The following is a 19,784-nucleotide window of genomic DNA, read 5'->3' as shown; positions in this document are numbered from 1 at the left end:
CTCCGCCCGGTGCCGCAGAGGGCCGGCGGCGGGGGCTGCCCCGCTCCCCCCGGCCCCTGCCCGCCGCCGGCTCCTTGTTTTCCCCTCTCAGTGGGCAGAGCCCCTGGCCCTGGAGCAGGCGCCGCAGCTGCCGGCACCCCCACGACTTGTTGTTGGTGGGTCTGGTGCCGGGAGTACCCGGGAGGAGGGGCGGGGGCGGCGCACGGCGGGGCGGGAGCGGTATATGCTGCTCCTCGCCGGGGCCACGCTCCAGACCGGCCACCGCTCCGGAGCGAGCCCCGAGCCTCCCTCTGCCTGGAGTTGCAGTTCGTCTCCGATCCCCTTGGGATTTAAATCTTCTTGCATATATATATATATATTTTTTTCCCCCCCCCCCCCTTCCTCCTCCTTCTCCTCCTCCTTTTTCTCCCGTGTAAAGTGGAGCAGGAACTGCACCAAGGCAGCCCGCGAGATCCTGCAATACTGCTCCGATTTGTCCCTGCTATTATTCCTAATTAATTATTATTTTTTACCTCGCCCCAGCCGGGGAGGGAAGCGGGACCGTTCTCGGCAAGAGAAACATTTCGCTCCGTATCAATAAAGATTTTTGATTTTTCCCCTCTCCGAGGAGGGGCCGGGTGGAGGGCAGGCACGGCGGGGGGGGCCGGCCCTCGGCGGAGAGCGCAGCCCCGCGGTCCCGGCGCGGAGCGGAGCGGCGGCCGCGGCGGGGGGAGGCGGCCCCAGCGCCGCCCGCGCGAGGGGGGCAGCCGCCCCAGACAGGTGATGGGCGTTTCGGCTGCGCTCCGGATCGACTCCTTGGGTTTCACTTTGGTCTGATCTAAGCAAATATGCAGAAGTACCGGCTGGTCTAGTCCTAAGAGCCAAGAGGAGCGAGCGAGAGCGGCAGAAGGGGAGAGCAGCCACGCTCCCGTAGCGAGGGGAACGTACAAACAGCGGCCGCGCCGTCATTAAGCCACCGCCGCCCCGGGCAGCCCCGACCCACCCTGGATGCGGAGGACCCCCGAGCCACCCCGCTGCCTTTCCCCTGAGGGATGGTACTGAATTCCTGCGCGGCAGGAGCCGGCCTGCAGCCCCTCTCCATCAGCGTTGCCTTCCCTCCGTGTCTAAAGTGCACTAGACCGCGATGAGGACCTGGGCTTGCGTTTTGCTGATAGGTTTTGGCTACCTGTCCTTTACCTTCTCCGAGGTAGGTGAGAGCGGCTTCCTGCGCTGCCGGTCCCCGGGGCACGCCGCAGCCGGGGGTCGGGGCGAGCCGCGGCGGAGGGCATCGGGGAGGGAGCGGGCTGCCCACCTGGGCTCCGCGGGCATCCCCGCGCCCCGGCCCCGCAGGGAGCGCTGCCCTGCCCCGGGCCCTGCGCGGCCGAGCCTGGCAGCAAGTTGCCATTTCATGCATGGCAGAAGCGAAGGGGAATGACCGTGCATTCCGCGCCCGGGCTGCTGGGTGCTCTTAAGAATTAATATGTATATAATATATATTATACGTATAATAAATATATGATAAAATATCCACGCCCCGCGGGTGCCAGCGGGCTGCGGCTGTGCGGAAGGCGAGGGTGCGCGGAGCCGGGCCGCCCCCGCGGCGCCCAGCGCTGCACACGGCGGCCGCGGGCACCGCTAGTGCCGCGGGCAGAACTTGGGTGAATCCCCCGCGCCCCAAAACGCCCCTCCCCGGTTTGCGAAGCTCCCCCGGAGCAGCCGGCAGCTCTCCCGCCCGCCTGCCCGCAGGGGACGGAGGGGGCGCGGAGCCGCGTCCCGGGGTTGCTACAGGTGGCCCCGGTCGGGGCGAGCGCGGTGCTCGGCGCTGCACAGCGGCTGCAACTTTTCCCGGGACCCGGTCTGCTTGGCACTGGGAGCCGCGACGTGGGCGCTGGTAGGATGGCGGCGCCCCGTGGGATGCGGTTCTCCTCCTCCTCCTCCTGCCCGGGTCGGGGGAGCCCGGGCCCGCGGGGCACTTGCCGTCCGCCCGGGCCAACTTCAGCAGCCGCTGCCCGGGGCGGGCTCCAGCTGCCGAGCGGGCTCGGGGCTCGGCGCTGCCGGGCTCCCGCTGCCAGGCGGGGCCGTGCGGAGCTGCCGCCCCGCCGAGCCGTGGCGCAGTCGGGCGGGCGGCGCGCAGCCCCCGCGGGCGCGCAGGCGGGGGCGGTGGGAGCGCTCCGGCGCCCCGCGGAGCGCGGGGGGGGGATGCGTGCGTGGGTTTTCCCCCTGCTTCATCCCCGCATGTCCCGCAAACACCCCGCACCCTCCCCGGCAAGCCCAGAGGCGCGGCGCGCCGCACGCCCGGCGCCGCGGGCGGGACTGCGCGGTGACCCGCGGTGTGTGTGTCTTTGAAGGAGGCCGAGATCCCGCAGGAGCTCATCGAGCGGCTGGCGCACAGCGAGATCCACAGCATCCGCGACTTGCAGCGCCTCCTGGAGATTGACTCCGTAGGTAAATTAGTCCCGTCCTCCTTCCTTCCGCGCCGTCGGCCGCCGCCGCCCCGGGGGGAGGCCCCGCACGGGCCGCGCTCCCCGCACGCCGCTCCGGGACAGCCGTGCGGGAACCGGCCCCGGGAGCCCGGCGGGCCCGGGGTGCGCCTCACAGGGAGGCGGCGGCCAAGGGGTTGATCGGGAATTAAAACTTGGTGGGGTTCAGGGTGGAGAGGGACCTTGTGACCCCCCCCGTGTTTTCAGAGCTCTCTCCGTCTCGCAGCGGAGAATTGCCATAAGGTTTGTTGTTGGTCGTGCATTGCTGTGTTATCTTTAAACTACTGTCCTAGAGGTATTTAAAATATTTGAAACAATATTTATGAATGAAGTAATGTCTCTTCAAGCGCTGGGCTTTATTAAAAGGAAAATAAACCCTGCACGCTGATTTTAAACAGGAACCTGCATATGAAGCTTACCCTCAAAAATACACTTTTTTTTCAAAAGAAAATAGTGCAGGGTTATGTTCTGCATCATTAGGCATGCAAATGGGTGTAGTGAGAACGTGCAGTTTAACAGATCGTTGCAGCAGTAAATCAGATCTAGAAGCATGGTATTGCTGGGTTCCTTATCCTTTGGTTTCACTTGATGCACTTTGTTCCTGGTGATTTCTTCCCTCGGTTGAGGGAGAATAAACCCGGCACCTTTGATATGCCCAAGGGAAGCCTGCATCTTGCTGAAGCACAAACATGGAGAAAAATGAATGAGTTCTTGCTTGCATTGGTAGTGGGCCATCTCCCTTTAAACCATATGCTGTGTATTTTTGTAAAGTCTGTGCCAGGTTCAATCACCTTCATTCAGAGTTGCGGGATCCTTCCAGAGTTTAACTCACTGCTTTTTGTACAGTGCTCTATTAACGAGCAGAAATGCACTAGGAACGTATTTTACAGTCATAGCTTTCAATTTTCATGTGATTAGGGAGCAAATGTTTTCCCATTACACTGAAAATGGGAGTATTTCTGTCTTGCACAACACTTTACCATAGAGGCTAATTACTAATTACCAGATTGGCACCGGTTTAATATTTTTGGAGAGCAGTGCTTCATCACTGTTGTTTATCACCACAATTAAAGAAACTTTCACAACAGGGAAGGGGTATGCAGTTCATATTTCCCCACTGAAGGCTTTTTTGGACCAGACAAGTGCACTACTGCTAAAATATTTTTCCCAGTGAACTTGGTGGAGTTGGCTGCTGTTGCAGAAGGGCTGAGGATCTGAGCGCTAGCATTTTAAAACAGCGCATGCTGCTCCTGCCTTTGAGTCAGGGTTCTCTAGCTACCAGAATACATTATTTTTTCAAATACCTCAGTGTAACAAGCACATGCTTCATTTTTAAATACCACTTAGAAGGAGAGCAAAAGTTCACATGGCTCCATTGCAAGAGAATCAGGCAGACAAGTGGGGCAACGGCAGGAGTTGAATAAATGGGTAGATGTAGCAGAGAAATTTATTTCAGAAAATAATTATTTACCTCGTGGAGAATATTAACTGGAGGATGCAAGACCAAAAATGGAAAAGGTCAGCCACAAGTTTACCCATTTCATTTTGCTGTTTTTTTGCAATTTGTCAGTTTAGAAACCATTAGAGAAACAAGAGACATAAATATTTTACTATCTCACTGTGAAACAGTAATTCCTTAAGACATGAACTCAAACAATATTAAAAAATAAAACCAAAATATTCCGCCTTTCACCCGCTTCTTGCTTATGCGAGTGCTGCTTTTGCCTGTGTGCTAAGCTGTGCTCTGAGCTACTCAGGCATGGCTGGGTTTTCACGGAGTAACCCGTCTTCACTACCCACATTGCTTTTCCTGGGCACAGTCCTGCAGGCTTTACTGTCATGAGTAATTCTTACTAAAGGCTTATCAGAGTGACTAATCGAGTATTGAAATTGCCGTGCTTTCCTCAGTAAACAGGATTGGGCCTGTTTACTATATTTAGTATTAGCTTGAATTAGCAAATCAAATGTTTTCTCGTTGTCCCTGGTAAGATGATATTTCTGAAATGTATTTCCTTAGGGCTGCGATTGCCTTTAGGGAACAGCCAGTTCAGTGAGGTCTTGTACAGTAGGTATATTTCCCTTTTATAGCATGTACTCATTTTCAACTGAGGCTCAGAACAAAATCACTCCAGTGACTATTCTCTCCCCTGTTTTAGTGCATGGTATTGCCAGTCCTTCTGCATGTGAGTAGCCCTGTTTAAACTCAGTGGGTGGACTTGAGAATTAAGAATGATCTTGTAGGCTAAGAGTTTGCAGGATCAGGCATGCATGAAGAAAATGTCTGATATTCCTGAGTAACAAGGCGGAATCTGTGGAAAATGAAGGAAGAACAGTCATTTTCTCTCCTGCAATGCAAAACATATATTTTTAATTGGAAAAGTAAGTTTTGTAAGTCAGAGTGGGCAGGTTTTTCTTCTATTCTGACAGATTTGGTCTCTATATTGTAGCGCAGAGATGACTGATAACCCCCTTCATAAAATTAGAAACCACACCCCCAGACCATCTGGCATATTACTTAAAGAAAAACACTACCCAACATGGAGCTTGTCATTGTATTCAAAAAAGAAAATCCAGGCCAGTTTGTCAGAGCCCAGTGCTGCATGTCCGACTCGGAGGGTAAAGGCAGCGTGGAAATTCTATCAGGAAATCGGGTCTTGCATTAATTCGCTGCGATTGGGATCCAGAGGCAGTGACAGAATCGCCTTGGCACGACAGAGAGCAGAGTGTGACCCTGTTTAAAGGAGAAAGCATGCACAGTCCCAGGAAGTAGGCAGCTCTAGTGTGCAGAGTACAGTTTTACTACGAGCAGACTAAATCCCCAAAACGGGGGCACTTCCTCTGCTCTGCTTGTGGAGTTCTCTCTGGCTCAGCAGCGTGGTTTTCATCTTCACCTCTCCCATCTGTCCTGTGGGAGGTAGAGTTCATTTCATCACCTATTATGTTTGCCTCCCGCTGGGAACAGATTTTCCCCAAGTCATCTGCCTGCATGGGGAAAGGCAGGGCTGAGTGCGCCTCTTTGCACGGGTTAAGGGCATCCACCAGGGTCACCTTAGGCCATGTGAATTTAACGGCCTGTGATTAAGAACTAGCAGAGCAGCTTTTGTTAAGTGGAGAAACGTTTTAAATTAACTGTATACTTCCACGGAGAAAGTGTTAGGCTGCTGGAGAGCTCAGTCTTTTGGAAAATGTGCTGTTGACTTTGTGGGTTTTGGTGTGGTGCTCAATGGAGGATGTTGCAGTGCAATGTTTTGGCTTCTCTTGCACCTCTCACACATCATGAGAGGCATCTTCCATGTGTGGCCTGTGTTTCTCCTGAGACAGATGAGGGAATACTCCTCCTCCTGTACAGTTGGTTGATCACACCTAGGTTAAAGGAAAAAAAAAGCCAACAACCTAAACAAAACAGGATCTTGCAAGCTGCTACTTATATTTTCTTTAACAGATCAAAGTTGAAAACGTAATGACATCTATCTCTGCAGTTGGATGTCAGAAGGGCAAATTTTGCATCAGCCAAAAAGAAGATCAAAAAAACAGACTGATGTTGCCGTGGGCTTTCTGGCTCTAGGACTGATTTGTAAGACAGACCATTTTAGTTTATTGTACCTTACACTGAATTCCTGAAAAAAAAAAAAGATTGTAAGAATTTCCTAAACTGCTGCTGCTGTTGGTACTAGAAGTCTTGGATCCGTACTTTCTGGATGCACATCAAAGTGAAATCTAGAAGGGTTTGCATTAAGACTGCATGTGTTGGGGGTTGTACCTCACATAAAATAGTTTGCTAAGAAGATGGAAATGCAGAAGTATAAATTGATAAATAGAAAATAGCAGGAAACTTAGGATGCTTTCCACATGCTTCTTGAGTGAGAAGAGTAATCATGTATTGGCAGAACGTCACGGGAACTCTGTGATTTATATTCCATGACCCAGTGGAAAATTGCCAATCTGACAAAAAAGAACAATTTCAGCTACACTAATGGATTGACCAAGGCTAATTGCTAGAGTTTTTATGCCCATCATTGATATGTTGTCAGTACAGAAAAGATTACAGAGAAATTTCTTGATCGGCTGCCATGAAAACATTTTTTTATTATTAAAACATTAAAAGAAAGCTGCATTAATCTGGCTCTGTGCAGCATCCTCCATCTTCACTTGGTGACGAGCAGTGTTAGAGTTCTAAACTAAGAACCACCCAATTCTAGGCTTTCTACTCTAAGCCTCATTTTGTGAGGTGCTAAGCACCCATAAACTCACATTTCCTTTGCTAAAAGCTTATCCTCACCCTGCAGCTAAATCAGTACATTGGGGGAAAAGCTGATACAAATTAAGTATCACCCTTCCTTAAAGTCAAACTAGAGAGTGCTCTTTGTAGCATCGTGGTTTTAATGAAATGAAAGGAAGACTTCTGGCCATGCATTCAGAGCCAAGTGTGAGTTTCAAAGCTGACTTGGTGATTTTTCACTCCTGCTTAGGCAAGACTCCCGTTGACTTAAACATGGCTTGAAGTGCAGTGATTTTCCCATTGACTTCACTGGGAAATGGAATTCCTTCCAAATGCCTGTGGGAATCAGGGGGGACACTTAAATGCCTTTAGCATTGTAGTATCTTCTGGCTCCAGCCATGCCCCATGATTCTGTTTATTAAACCAAACTTGGATGATGTGTTGATGGAAATAATACAATTTGTGTTAGATAACGCTTTGAGGTTTGACTGGAGCTCGTTCTGCTGAGCTAGCTGTGTAGATCCCTTTTTGTAACCCTCACAGAGAGACATGAACTTAGGAACTGCTATACATGCTTAAGATATGTGGTGAGGCAGTGAGGTACACTACAAGCCAGAGGCCTTCTTCACCTTAGAAATCATCTTATAAGCAGCACATCTCCTGGAGGTGTCATTTTGCTTTATAAAGGTGGTGATGGAAAATGGCTAATTGCAGCTGAGTCGAGCAGTTCTGTGGAAGCACATGACTTAACATACTGGTTAGCTGATCATCCCAGTCCTTTGGCTCCTACCAGCTTCTCCAAAGGAGGCAGTGAGGGATCCTTCATGCTAGGAGAGAGCTGTGCCAGCATTGCTGAGTGTGGGATTAGGAGCCATGGCCCAGCCCTGCTGTAGCGCTGGCAGCCCTGCTGGCTTCCCTTTCCAGCCTGATGTCTGTGCCCGCCAAGCAGTTGGGATTAGAGGCATTACTTTTGTGTTTAATCTCCTTTTAAACACTGTTTGCTTGTGCACGGAGATGCTTCTTGCTCCGAGCCTAGCTTGGATCTCAGGCTGAGCAGAATTCACGCTGCTTTCTTTTGAGTATCACTTCATTGCCTCGAATTGAGGGAGAGGTTGTGACAACTTGGAGCTGCCAAAAAGGAGGTCAGTTTTAAGGTGTTGGGTGGCTGAGTGCTAGGAAACAGAAGAGGGCTGGAGACACATCAGAACGGATCCTCATTTTGCATAACACCATTTGGGATCAGGTGGATGGCCTGGTGCCATTGGAATGGGATGTGGGAGACCTGGCTCCACTCCCCAGCTCAGTTGCAAACTTCCTGTGGGATCTCTGGCAAGCCATTTTATTTATACCACTGATGAGTTTTCTGGAGTATGGGGTGCAATAAAAGCAGAAATAAAACCCTTTAGTCATTGCTGTGTTACATGACAGGACTGGGACTGCAAATAAGGTCCAATACCAGCTAATTAGTCAGGTTCCAAAATTTCCCATCGAAATCTATGGGAAACATGTACAATACATAGGAACTAGGAGCCAGTTTATTTGGTCAAATTGAGACTGGATTTCACAACAACTAATTTCATACATGGATCTGTTCAGCTGCTAAGGAGAATAGGCAGAACCAATGGGTGATCCTGGCACCACCTCTTGGACCTCCGATTTTATCTTCTCTTAGCTACTTACAACAGTATTTTCCAAGAAGTAATGATAAACGCTGACATGCAGAACTCTTTCTAAGGTGCTGAAGATCCTGCTGTCTTCATGTGTCACCTGGATGTACAGGTGATTTCACAAGCTGCATGTTCCTTAGGGCACAGTTTCTTGGAGGGAGGAGAAAAGGAGTTGGTTGTTTTGTGGAGCAGAGCCTTATGATGTATGTTACTAATAAAGCTGAGATTAAAACAAGTTCCAGAGGCAGACAGCTGTGTGTACAGAACAAACTGGAAGCAGGGAGTGTGACAGTGCAGAAGATGGGTGTGTAGGGTGTTGGTAGCTTGCAGAGAGGGTAATTGAGTACTGTGTAATACCCTTTTTTAAATGTTTTTTTTAATACCCTGCATTTTTTTAGAGCACATCACAGTTTCTTAGGAGCCAGCAGTGAAACCTTGAAACTCTGCAGTGATGTTCCAGAGGACACTCCAAGAAGAAGAGTGCTAAACCTTTTAGTTTGGGTGTCCTGGGGTCTGAGTGCAGCTCTGTTTGGTTCTTCCTTCCTGATCCCCCATTTGCAGACTGCGCTTGTGGTTTTCAGACCCCACGGCATGGGACACGACCTGAACTGCTTCACTTAACAAACCCAAATAGCTGGAGCAGTTATTTTGTTGTTTTTTATGATAAATGAAATGCCAAGTTTTCCATCTTTGCTTTTTCTCATGGCCCTTTAACCCATGTGGTAGGCTTATTTAGGGAACAAGACAAGCCTGGATGCAGTCCCAGAGTTTGCAGTAGCTTCAGATGCCCCTCCAAAGGTTAGGATACTTCACAGGGGATTTGTTCTGCAACAGAGAGGCTAAAAGGAAACCCATGCTAGTTACTTTTTGCTTTTGATTCTGTCCTTGTGCTGCCCTGAAAACCAAGCAACAGAAAATTGACAGAGGCAGCATTGTTGCTGTTTGGTCTAATACCATATTTTCTACTGTTGCTTCATACCAGAACTTCAAAATGTTTGTAAGAAACATTTCACATGCAGGATTATTGTTCCTATTTCTACACCTTTCCAGTAAAAAAAGCTGTATTATGCGTTTCACATAAAAATGGAAATGTTTTACTTTAGATATGGTTCTTGGCCACAGTGTGTGCACTGTTTCTGGGGATTTTCAGTAAAGTGGATATTGGAATTAAATAGTGCATGCTTATACATGACATTCAATGTCTGTGTCTTTCTTCCCTGCCTATGCCCTTGCAATTGCATTAATAGGGGTTACATTAGACTGATTGTAGCAGGATTTGGTCTTGTGCCTATGAACAGCACAGGTTTATACCTGTGGAACAGCACTGTAGCAACACTGGTGCAAATAACATACCTGAGGTTTAACATTTTGTTTCCTGTTCTAGGATATGATGATGTTTCAGAAACAAACCTGAGGTCTTACAGTGTTCATTCTGCTAAACATGTGCAAGAGAACCGTCCTGTGCCCATTCGCAGAAAAAGAAGCATTGGTAAGAAAAAAGCTATTTGTACTTTGGGAGTGAAAGCAGAGGGGGTGCTTTTGGTCAGCCAAGCAGGACATTTCACTGGAAAAATGTGACATGCACAAAGGAAAAAAAGGACCATTTCTAGCTTCTGCCTTTCTTTTTGCACAAAACGAGCCATTGCCTGAGAAGCTGTCTTCTGGAGGATGTCCATAGGAGACAGACATGCACAAATTCTTTGCATTCACTTTCTTGTTGCAGCATGTTGGAAAGCTAGACCTTGGTTAGAAAATGCTGTGATATTCAATGTATAATTCATAGTGTGGGGAACAACTACAGCAGTGTGCTTTAAAAAACATCAACAGTTGGTAGAGTTTTCAGTACAGAAGCTCCACAAAAGGAAACAGCTTGACTCTTTATTCACAAGAAAAATACAGTTTATCCCAAAAATTAAAAGCCATTGATGGAAACGCTGGGGCATTGATTTCCATCACTGTGTGGGGTACCAGACATGTTTACAGGGGATTTTATCCTTATTAATAACTATGGTGATCCAACAAAGCCCAAATATAAATTTAAAAAATGGATGTGTGGATAGGATTTACGTGCAGTGCTTGTTCATCTGATTAGGTGTGAGTGCTCCACCATTCCACGGGATTGTGGAAAACATCCGTGATGTTATCCGTGGTGGGTAATTCAGAGTGTTTGTACTTGGAGCTGTGGTGGTAGGCAGAGATAGCCCAGCTTGCTGTCAGCAGGGATTTGCAGTGTGATTTGGCAGGCGCCCGGCGCATTGGCTGCCTGGGGAGAGCAGCGGTTCTGGAGCAGCCGGTGACGTTGGCATCTCACCCTGCAAGGTGCTGAATGCCTCCCCACCAGAGGCACTGGGAACTGGGTGTGCTCAATAACTTGTAGGAGTTGTTGCCAGCTATCTTGCAGTATTGCATCTGTTAATTTTCTTGAGTTCGTGGCACTGGGGGCTGCGAGTAAGGATTTTCACTCTGTTCACTCTATTGAAATGCATCTCTTTCAAAACTAAGCCTAGATTTCCATGTTGCAGGCACAGGCTAGGCCTGAGCTTCTTGTATCTAAGAACTAAGTGAAGAAGTGCAGGCAGTGTTCCAGTTCCCTGACACATCTAACCCAAAGCTATCACAAGCTTCCACTGTAAGGAAAAAAAAATAAAAATCCCAGCTGTCTTTGGAGAACTTATCAGCAAACAACTTGTCCCTGCAATTGCTATTTTTTTCTGGACTGTTTTGAAATATCAACTTGACTTCATAAGCAGTCCCTAGGCTGATGATGATACATGGTTTGGATCATAGCAGCATCACACAGTAGTACAGGGCTGCTCTTTATAATCCTCCACAAGGTCACCTTACCTGAGCCTGCCAGGATATTGGTTTATCTGCAGATTTTTTGGTCATGCTGCTCTGGTGGTTTTGCATCATTCAAGAAATAAGAAAATTAAATAAAACCCACCATGTACAAAGCTTTGATAACTACAGAAAAAATGGCAGCTGCCTTTTGGAATGGTGGATGCACCAGACTCCCTGATGTGGGGATGTTAAAGTTCTGGAAGTGAAAACCCAAGTCTTGAATGTTTCAAGCTGGTGCAGGTTGTTTCCCAGCTGTGTAAATTTGGTATGATACAGATAATCCTCAGTTTAACTTCTGAGGCGGTGTTTGCCAGGTGTTGCATGTTTGTGTGATGGTATTTGTATGCAGTGATGACCCCAGTGCTGGAAATCAGCAGCTGCTGTTGCACAGTCACTCTGAGGCTGCACTCAGGGGGTCATTGAATGCAGAGGAGCTGTCACTTCCAGAGCCAGGAGTGTCTTATCTCATGGTGTGTGCTCCAAGCTGTGTCGGGAGCCAGGCCACTGGAAACCCTCATTTTAGGGCTGGGCTTTGGGAGCGAGTCAGGCTGGTCCCCAGGGTAGCACCGCAGCTCAGCTGTAAGCACACAGCGCTCAGCACTGCCTGGCCAGTGACCAGCGGGGACTGGGAGCACTGGTCCCACGGCAGCTCACACGTGTGGGGACTCTGGGGTGGGAGCAGCTGCTCAGCTGGGGCTGTGACTCTCCTGTGCCCGCAGAGGAGGCCATCCCGGCGGTGTGCAAGACGCGGACGGTGATCTACGAGATCCCTCGGAGCCAGATCGACCCCACCTCGGCCAACTTCCTGATATGGCCGCCCTGCGTGGAGGTGAAGCGCTGCACCGGCTGCTGCAACACCAGCAGCGTCAAGTGCCAGCCCTCCCGGATACACCACAGGAGTGTCAAGGTGAGCAGGGGGCTGCAGGGCCCAAAGTGGTCCTCTTCAGCCTGGAAACCCCACTGATCCCTGTGCCTGGTGACCCAAATCCATCCATCCTTGGATAGAACACCCCTCTCCATTCTGAGCGAGCAGATGGTCCTTTCAAGTTATGTGGTCATTGGAAAATCTTGGGTTTGGTTTTGGTTTTCACAGGATTCCCTTTAGGTTTTCTCTTTTTTTTTTTTTTTTTTTTTTTTTTTTTTTCTTTTTTCTTTTTTTTTTTTCAAGGAAAATAAAGTTGATTGTGCCTTTCCCATGATCTCGCACAGTGCAGATCTTAAAGTTAAGAAGATAAAATGACTCAAGGGGCATTGGACTTAAAAAAATAAATATATCACAGTATGGAATGCTGTTTTCTTAATTAAATATTATGCAGCCTAAATTGGGCTTTTATATTTGACAACATAAGACTTTTGATCTGAAAAAATGTGTTTCAAATTATCTTACCCCAGGGATAGAAGACTCAACAGCTTCATGCTGTATTTGCTCATTAGACAAAATCCCTATTGCAACTTTCCAGTAAATATTACGTGAAATATTTATGTTCATTTGGCTTCACTGTGTTCTAATTTTTATCAGTATTTAAACAAGTACTGTTGATCTACATCTGTGTGTTGGAGATTAGACTCACACTTAGCATTCATATTGTGAAGACTGAGCTCTTGTTGCCCTGACTTTCTTAAGAGCAGAATTAAAATAACCCCCACCACATTCTTCAACGTAAAATTGCTCAGCACAACACACTAATTGCTGCACTTAGAGTGGATTTCTTGAGAAAACTGCTGTTCACTTAGTGCTGTACATCCTAGAACAAAAATAAGGCACCTAACATTGTTTTTCATACACTGTTTTTCATACATGCAGACATGTGTCTGGGAAGAATTTCTTTTTCTTTTCTGTTTATGAACATCTAAGAAGTGTTTTTTGCATCCAAATAAGCTGGAGAAACATGAGATTCCCTCAGTGTTCTCAAAAGTAATCATACTTTACACTTGCTTGCTGCCTTGCCTTCATGGGATACGCTTTGCAGAAACAATTAAAAATGAGGTAAAAATTTGGGCCAATAATTACTTGAGGGCTGAGAACAAACTGGGGAGATTGAAGGACTGCAATTGTAAACCTTTCTGAATAGGAGCTAAACAGCTAAGTGCCTCAGGGTTGTGATATTTAGTGCTGTTGCCTTTGGGTTTGATTGGTGCAGTTGATTTTGTGTATCAGTGAAAGTGTACAGAGCAGCTGGATGTGCTCAGCACAGAGCTGAGACGTGTGTGATGAACTTGCTGTTGGTACCTGTGTGTGACATTGCACCCTTGTGCTTCATCCCTGAGGGATGGGGGAGATGACAGATTAGAGAGAGGGTCTTGGCTGTCCCCCTGCTGCTGGGACACTGAGTGTTCCCAAAGAGCTGCAAATCCTGGCAGCAGCTTTGCAGGATGTCACTGCTGGGGCTGCTTCCTTAGCACACCACCACGTTGAAGGAATTTTAGTCTCTCAGCCCGTTGTAGTGCTTTTAGATTTGCATTCATTTTAGTAGGGCACAAGCTAAAAGTAGGCTCAGCTGAGCAGCTGCTTTTCGTGGCTGTGTAAATATATTGCCACCAGCAATATCAATATACGTCAGCCAGCTTTGGAGGACATTTTTTTTTTTTCCAAGCTCCAAGACTGCTCCAAACAGTCATTAAGTAGCAGGGGAAAAAAGGACAAGAGGTCAAGCAGGAACAGGATGTTCATTGTAAAGGTTGTAGGCTGACCCCACTGTCACACCAGAACTCTTAGAACAGAATCCATATTTATGCCCTCCAAAGTCAGATCCCCTTGTAGCTTTGATGTAATTGATGGTTTTCTGAGCCTTTTGCCAATCCTAAGTTTAGAGCTGAATGTCTGCTCATGCCATTAAGTAGCTGGCTCAGAGCGAGGGTCCCTGGAAAGGTGGGAGCGGTTTTGGAGCGCCTTCTCAGCTGCTCTGCAGTGCAGTTGGAAAGCCGGCTTGTGTTTTCCCTTGATGTCAGACTGCATAAAAGCTCTCTTTTGATGGAACATTGAAAAGGCTTTCCCCGCTTCCTCCTCATTGACAAGGTAGTGAGATCATAGCTGGCCCATTCACACTAGAAAAATGTTCATCCAGAAAGGTCAGCAAATGGGTTTGCATCATCCAACAGGCGAAAGCAAAGGGTGTTTTCTTTGTCTCACTGAGGGCCACTGTAGTCAAGGTTAAGAGACGGCTGGGGCAATGTGGGAGGGGCAGTGGAGGTGCTTGTGTTTGGGCATTCCGTTCCTGGGACATGATTCAAAGGGTGGAGGGTTCAGGGATGTCCTTTCTTCATCTTCACTGAGCTCTCATCAGTGAAATACCACTCATGTGGAGCTGAAGCTGTAGGGAGGCTACAAGCCACGGGGGTTGGTGGAACAGCTTCCCTGAAATGGTTCTTGGAAGGTTTCCCTTTCATGGGGTGGGTTTTGTTAGTGAAAGGTGGGTTTGCCTGCACGCTGGCAGTGAGCCCATGGGAGCACAGCCCTACAGACATCTCCGTTCAGCAAACTGCACTGCACAGCCCTGCAGAACTCAGACTGAAATGAAGAGGCTGCTTGGGAGCTGCTCTTTGATGGGAAGGAAAGGATTCTAGTTTTCCCCTTACAGAGCAGTGGTGACAAGGATGGGGAAGTTAGGGGTGTCTGTTACAGAGAGATTTTCTCCTTTGTGTGCAAAGGTAACATCTGCAGATCCTGTTGCTTCTGTCCAGTGAGTTCAAGTATTTCCCAAGGACCAGACCGTAACTTATTTGAGGAGTTTGGAACAAGAGTCTTCCCAAGAGGCTTTTTGAGCATGGTGTCCTTGGTGGGTTTGGTCACAGAAGCAGAAAATAATTAATATTAGGGAGCAAATCCTGCCTATACTACTCATCTTGAATAGCCAAGCTGAACAATATGATTGTTTTCAGCAGTGCTCATTAGCAAATTAAGAAACAAAAGCTAAATGACTCCATCTACCTCAGCTTTGTCTCAGGTTGGCCTTGAGCAGAAGCCCTGCCATCTTCAGCCATTTCTGCATGTTCAGTGTTGAGCTGATCTTAAACTGTATATTCTTAGAGTACATTAATATGAGGGTGAGGTGCAAGTGAAAAGGAGCTGGACAGGAGGGAATCCTCAGCTGCCACTGGGGAGTTGTTCAGAGAAAAATGCTGGAGTACAGGATGAGCTGTTCAGCAGAGCTACTCAGCCTCAGAGCAGGTTAAAAAGCCCTTGCAGAACACATGGGATGTTTAGGTGAAACAGCTGTATGTCATGTTTGCAGGTTTAAGAACCTTTTCCTTCAGTGACTGTTCCTGCCACTGAGGTAAGCAGGACTCTGCTTTGAGCTCTGATGGCAGCCAGCACTTGGTGGGACTGGCAGGCAGGACCAGGTATCAAAGGTCAGTGTGGCAGTGGGAGAAACAAAGGAAACCCTGACAGAGGTGAAGGAGGAAAAGCAGCAAGGTGCCCTTGGAGCATGGGGAGCCCTGTCAGCCTGGCTGAGGGCAGGGTCTGGCTGCTCTGCGCAGGAACACAGAGACCCCACACAGCCATTCCTGTCCCCCTGTCCCTGCAGCAGTGACTTTCCAAGCCCTGCAGGATCCTGGTGCTCCCCAGTGCTTTAGTCCCTGTTGACTCATTTCTTCACAGACAGGTTTTCCCTCCTTGTATCAGCCTGCAGTTATTTTAATGTGGAAGCAATAGATGATTCCAAGAAGTGCCCTCATTCAGTTGCTTTTTGGGCTTGTTTCCATCCAGTATTTAGGTATCAGCCACATGAGTTCTGCTGTTACGAGGAACTTTCTGTGCTGACACTTCCCTTTTGAGCTTTTGCCCATGATAAATTTTAGCTTTGTACTGGAGGTGTTTGGGATATTTCTGCTTACAGTCTTGTTTTATTTTTATTTTTTTCCCCTGCTATTGATCCCTGATTTAATCTCTCCTGGAGGATCTCTAAAAAAATAATGTTTCTATTATGCCACATATTTTTATCAGATTTTTTTTTTTGTTTTTACTTAGCCACCACACTGTTGCAGGATGTAGACCTAGAATCTACACTGATGCAAGTATGGTGCCACTGATTATATACCATTTGAGAAGCTAATCAGTTATTTCTCTCTTGCTCTCAAAGAGTTTTTATACAGTGGTATTTTCTGGATCTGGAGGGTTTGAGGATTTTAATTTTTGTTACATTAGAAACAAGTAAAAGGAGCTTGTTGATTTGTTGAGGACTGACCACCTCAAAGTTCTGTGTAATACACTTGAAAAACTGTACAATATAATCACCAGGGAGAAAAATACAAAGAAGAAAAAACCATTTGTACACAAGGCCAAATCCCATGCTGTTGGCACAGCTACCCCTGTTTATACCCAGTGAAAATGTGACCTGCAGCCTTCATCACTGCAGATCAGCATTGTGTGTGGCAGCAGGTGTTAACAGGTGGCACAGACACAGCAGCCTATCTTGTTTGTGCTGCTTCACTTCCAGTATTTGCAACATCTACAAAATGACATTCCTTTAACTTGTGTAGCGTGAAGTAGGGCAGTGGAACATGTGCTGGATTGTATTTTAACTTCAGTACTAAAAGCCAGCTTTAAATTGCTGCATAAGTTCATTTTGATCCTGTACAAAGTATTAGTGTTTCTGGTTTTTTAACTGTTGTTTAATACCAAATAGCCACAGGAACTGCATCTTTCCATTTGTAAAACCAGGCGAAACAAGGACAGGCTTTTAAAAGCTTGATTACAGTTTATTTTTGTTGCATGTAATTTTCAATGAGACTGGTTTATTCTAACAGCTGTAATAAGCATGGCAGATCTGAGAGCTGTTTCGTGATTGCTGGGTCCCTTTCTTTGTCTCTGATGATGGAGGTGTCTTAATTACTGTTTGTTTTCATAAATTTTAAGGATTAGTCATCCTTTGATGCCAGATGACTCAGTTGTACCATACATTTTCAAATCTCCGCGTTCAAAGGCTTGATGGAGTTGGGTTCTGATAGGAAATTTTGAAACATACTGCTTTGACCCATAGTCTTTCAGATAAAGTGTTCTGGGATGTCATGGCCAGCTCTTAATATGTTTACATGAAGATCTGACAGTTTCAGAAGATACCTTTTAATGTGGATACTTCAGTTATTGCATCTGTCTCTGTAACTTTTGTTGGCTGGGTGAAATGAAAATCATCTCCAGATCCTGTTGACACAAGGGGTGGTAACTAAAACGTGGATCTGAACTCCTTGCTCTGTGAAAGCTCAGGCTGATCTCCCACTGGCTTTAGAAAGGCCAGGATTTTGCTCTAGCTTCTCTCACTGGCATTCAGAGGCCCTTGATAGTTGTGACACCAGAGCCAGAAGAGTGTTTCTGGGAACTGGGAATGGAATGGGTTTTTCCAGCCACCATTCTTATTTTGTGTCACTGTCCTTCCAGTTTTGAAAGGGCAAGGGAATGATTTTCGCAGTGTGAAGATTGATTTGAAGCACTGAATCCCCACCAAACACACAGGGAAACCGTGGCTGGCAGTGTCATTGTGGATGCATTATTTGGTAGTGATTGGAGCTTTTGGTCGGACCAGCCTTTTATGGCTCTGTCAAGTAACTTCTGTAGAAGACAACCAGCCTCCCCTGGCCTTCTGCTCCCTCATCTCTTATTTATACTGCATCCCTGTGATTTGTAGTCTTCTTGTTTGCTGGGACAGGCACACTGCAGTGCCCTTTTGCAGATGAGTAGGTCTGGGAAGCCATGATTTAATTGCAGTAGTTTCCATTCCAATCAGATGATCACCACCTATTCTGCAGAGTTGAACACCATTGAGAACTAAACACTGGACCCCTCATGAACCCTCTAGCACTCTCCTTGCCCACATTAGGCCATATTCCCTTGCATGGCCCTGACCATCATGCCCACTACAGCCCAAGTCAGTGCCCAGCATCCCAGAACATCAGTGCTCTGCCCTCTCTGCCATTCCTCCTCTCCTGGCTGCCAACCTGTGAATCAGGATGTCCTCATGTTCAGTGTCCCCCCACCCCAGCATCCTTCTGTTCTGCCTTGGTTTCCTTCAGATCTGCATGTAGCCAGAGCTGCTCCAGCATGATCCTTCCTCCAACCTCAACTTGCCCTCCAGACTTTTTTATTTTAAGGATGCTGTAAGTGGAGCAGTGCAGTTGTGAGCAGTTGGGAGGACTGTTGGGGAGAAATACTCTGTCTGGCAGCTTTCCACAATAAAGCCAAAGGCTGGACCCAGTAGGAGTGGTAGTTCCCTTGGACCTAAAAACTGTGCTTGAGAGCTGCTGTGACCAAGCCCCAGGGAATTGCAGGATTGAGTAGGAATGAAAATGCTTTCTGAGGTGATGTTCAGATCCTGGTTGTGTAGGGTTGAGCCCTTCACATTCAGAGGGCTCCAGAGACATCAATTTGTAAATAATAAAATGTATTACAAATCAGTCTAATGCCATCACTGTCAGCCTTTAAGAACACCTACAGAAGATTGTGCTAAAAGTGGAAGTTTACAAAAACAACCACTGATTTGAATCTGTATAGAAGTTTATGGTGATACATGTGGAAACTGAGTTCCTTGAAACATCAAACCAAAATGAATGGGAAATTGTTTTATTTCTTGGGGGAAAATAGTTTCAAACTACTGAACTTGAATAAACAAATAGCCTGTGCAATAAATAGTTAAACGATGCACAATTAAGATAAAAGATTATTAGTATGCTAACATTTTATATGGGTTTGGCTACATTAAAAATAGAGGTATATAGTTATCTGTCTTCAGTTCTGAACTGTAACCATGTTGATGTGTCTCAGTACATACCTCATCGTATTTTATAGGTGGCAAAAGTGGAGTATGTTAGAAAAAAGCCAAAATTAAAAGAAGTTCTGGTGAGATTAGAAGAGCATATGGAATGCACCTGTACATCATCAAATACTAATTCAGATTATAGAGAAGAAGAAACTGGTATGTTTTCCTTTTATTTTTGCATTAATGCTGATTTCATATGGACCTTATTTTTATATTAGTAAAGAACGTAAAGCAGACATTGCTTACAGTGAACTGGGTAGAGAAGCTCCCAACTACTCTGTGTTGAAGATGCCAAATGAGGCCCAGTTTGTGCTGTATAAGGAGTTTGGATTTCAAATTCAAAGTGTATCACTTCTCATTAGGCTGGCCTTTAAATAAATGTAAATGCCCAGTAGTGTTCAGGCTTCACTAAGTTAAAGGTTGTCATGGTGCAGCTCATGGGTGAACTCTCTTGCCTAATTTCTTTAGACTTTGTGGGGACAGGGCAGGCACCGAGATTTACTTGACCTTGGGGATAATAGGAATGAAATTAATGTAAAGCACTCGGGAATAAATTCAGGATTCAAGGCTAAGGAGTTAGTTTGGAAACAACATTGCTCATTCCTGTTGTTTCCTTATGTATGTATACTCAAGAATTTTTCAGTTGTTGCATTAAATCTAAATTTGCCTTGTCAAGACAACCTTTGAGTTATAATGGGGAAAGATTTATGGGGGAAAATTACTTTCAATCTGGCTTTCATAAAATCATTCTGAATTAATCTAAAATCATTGGCTCTGATCTACTTGCTACAGTGCAATCAATGCAGAGCTCGACACACTTATTCAGGAAACCCACAATGGTAGAAAG

General features: G+C 46.7%; 1 protein-coding gene across 9 annotated transcripts in view; it reads left to right on the top strand.

The window, feature by feature from the left end:
- The first annotated feature begins 272 nt into the window (after positions 1–272).
- Positions 273–19,784, top strand: part of PDGFA (platelet derived growth factor subunit A) — a 36,746-nt gene continuing 17,234 nt past the window's right edge. For 3 of the 9 annotated variants that reach the window (XM_058849712.1, XM_058849713.1, XM_058849711.1), the window contains exons 1-5: positions 275–1,186; positions 2,328–2,424; positions 9,730–9,834; positions 11,906–12,093; positions 18,967–19,093. In XM_058849712.1, the coding sequence (XP_058705695.1) occupies positions 1,124–1,186; positions 2,328–2,424; positions 9,730–9,834; positions 11,906–12,093; positions 18,967–19,093 (580 nt within the window). In that variant the 5' untranslated portion in view covers positions 275–1,123. Of the gene's footprint in view, positions 1,187–2,327; positions 2,425–9,729; positions 9,835–11,905; positions 12,094–18,966; positions 19,094–19,784 lie in introns of all 9 variants that reach the window. The other 6 variants (XR_009278761.1, XR_009278760.1, XM_058849714.1 and 3 more) reach the window with 3 other exon arrangements.

This window comes from Poecile atricapillus, chromosome 14 (genome assembly GCF_030490865.1).
Source record: "Poecile atricapillus isolate bPoeAtr1 chromosome 14, bPoeAtr1.hap1, whole genome shotgun sequence".
NCBI lineage: Eukaryota > Metazoa > Chordata > Aves > Passeriformes > Paridae > Poecile > Poecile atricapillus.
This window is presented reverse-complemented; position numbering and strand designations above follow the sequence as displayed.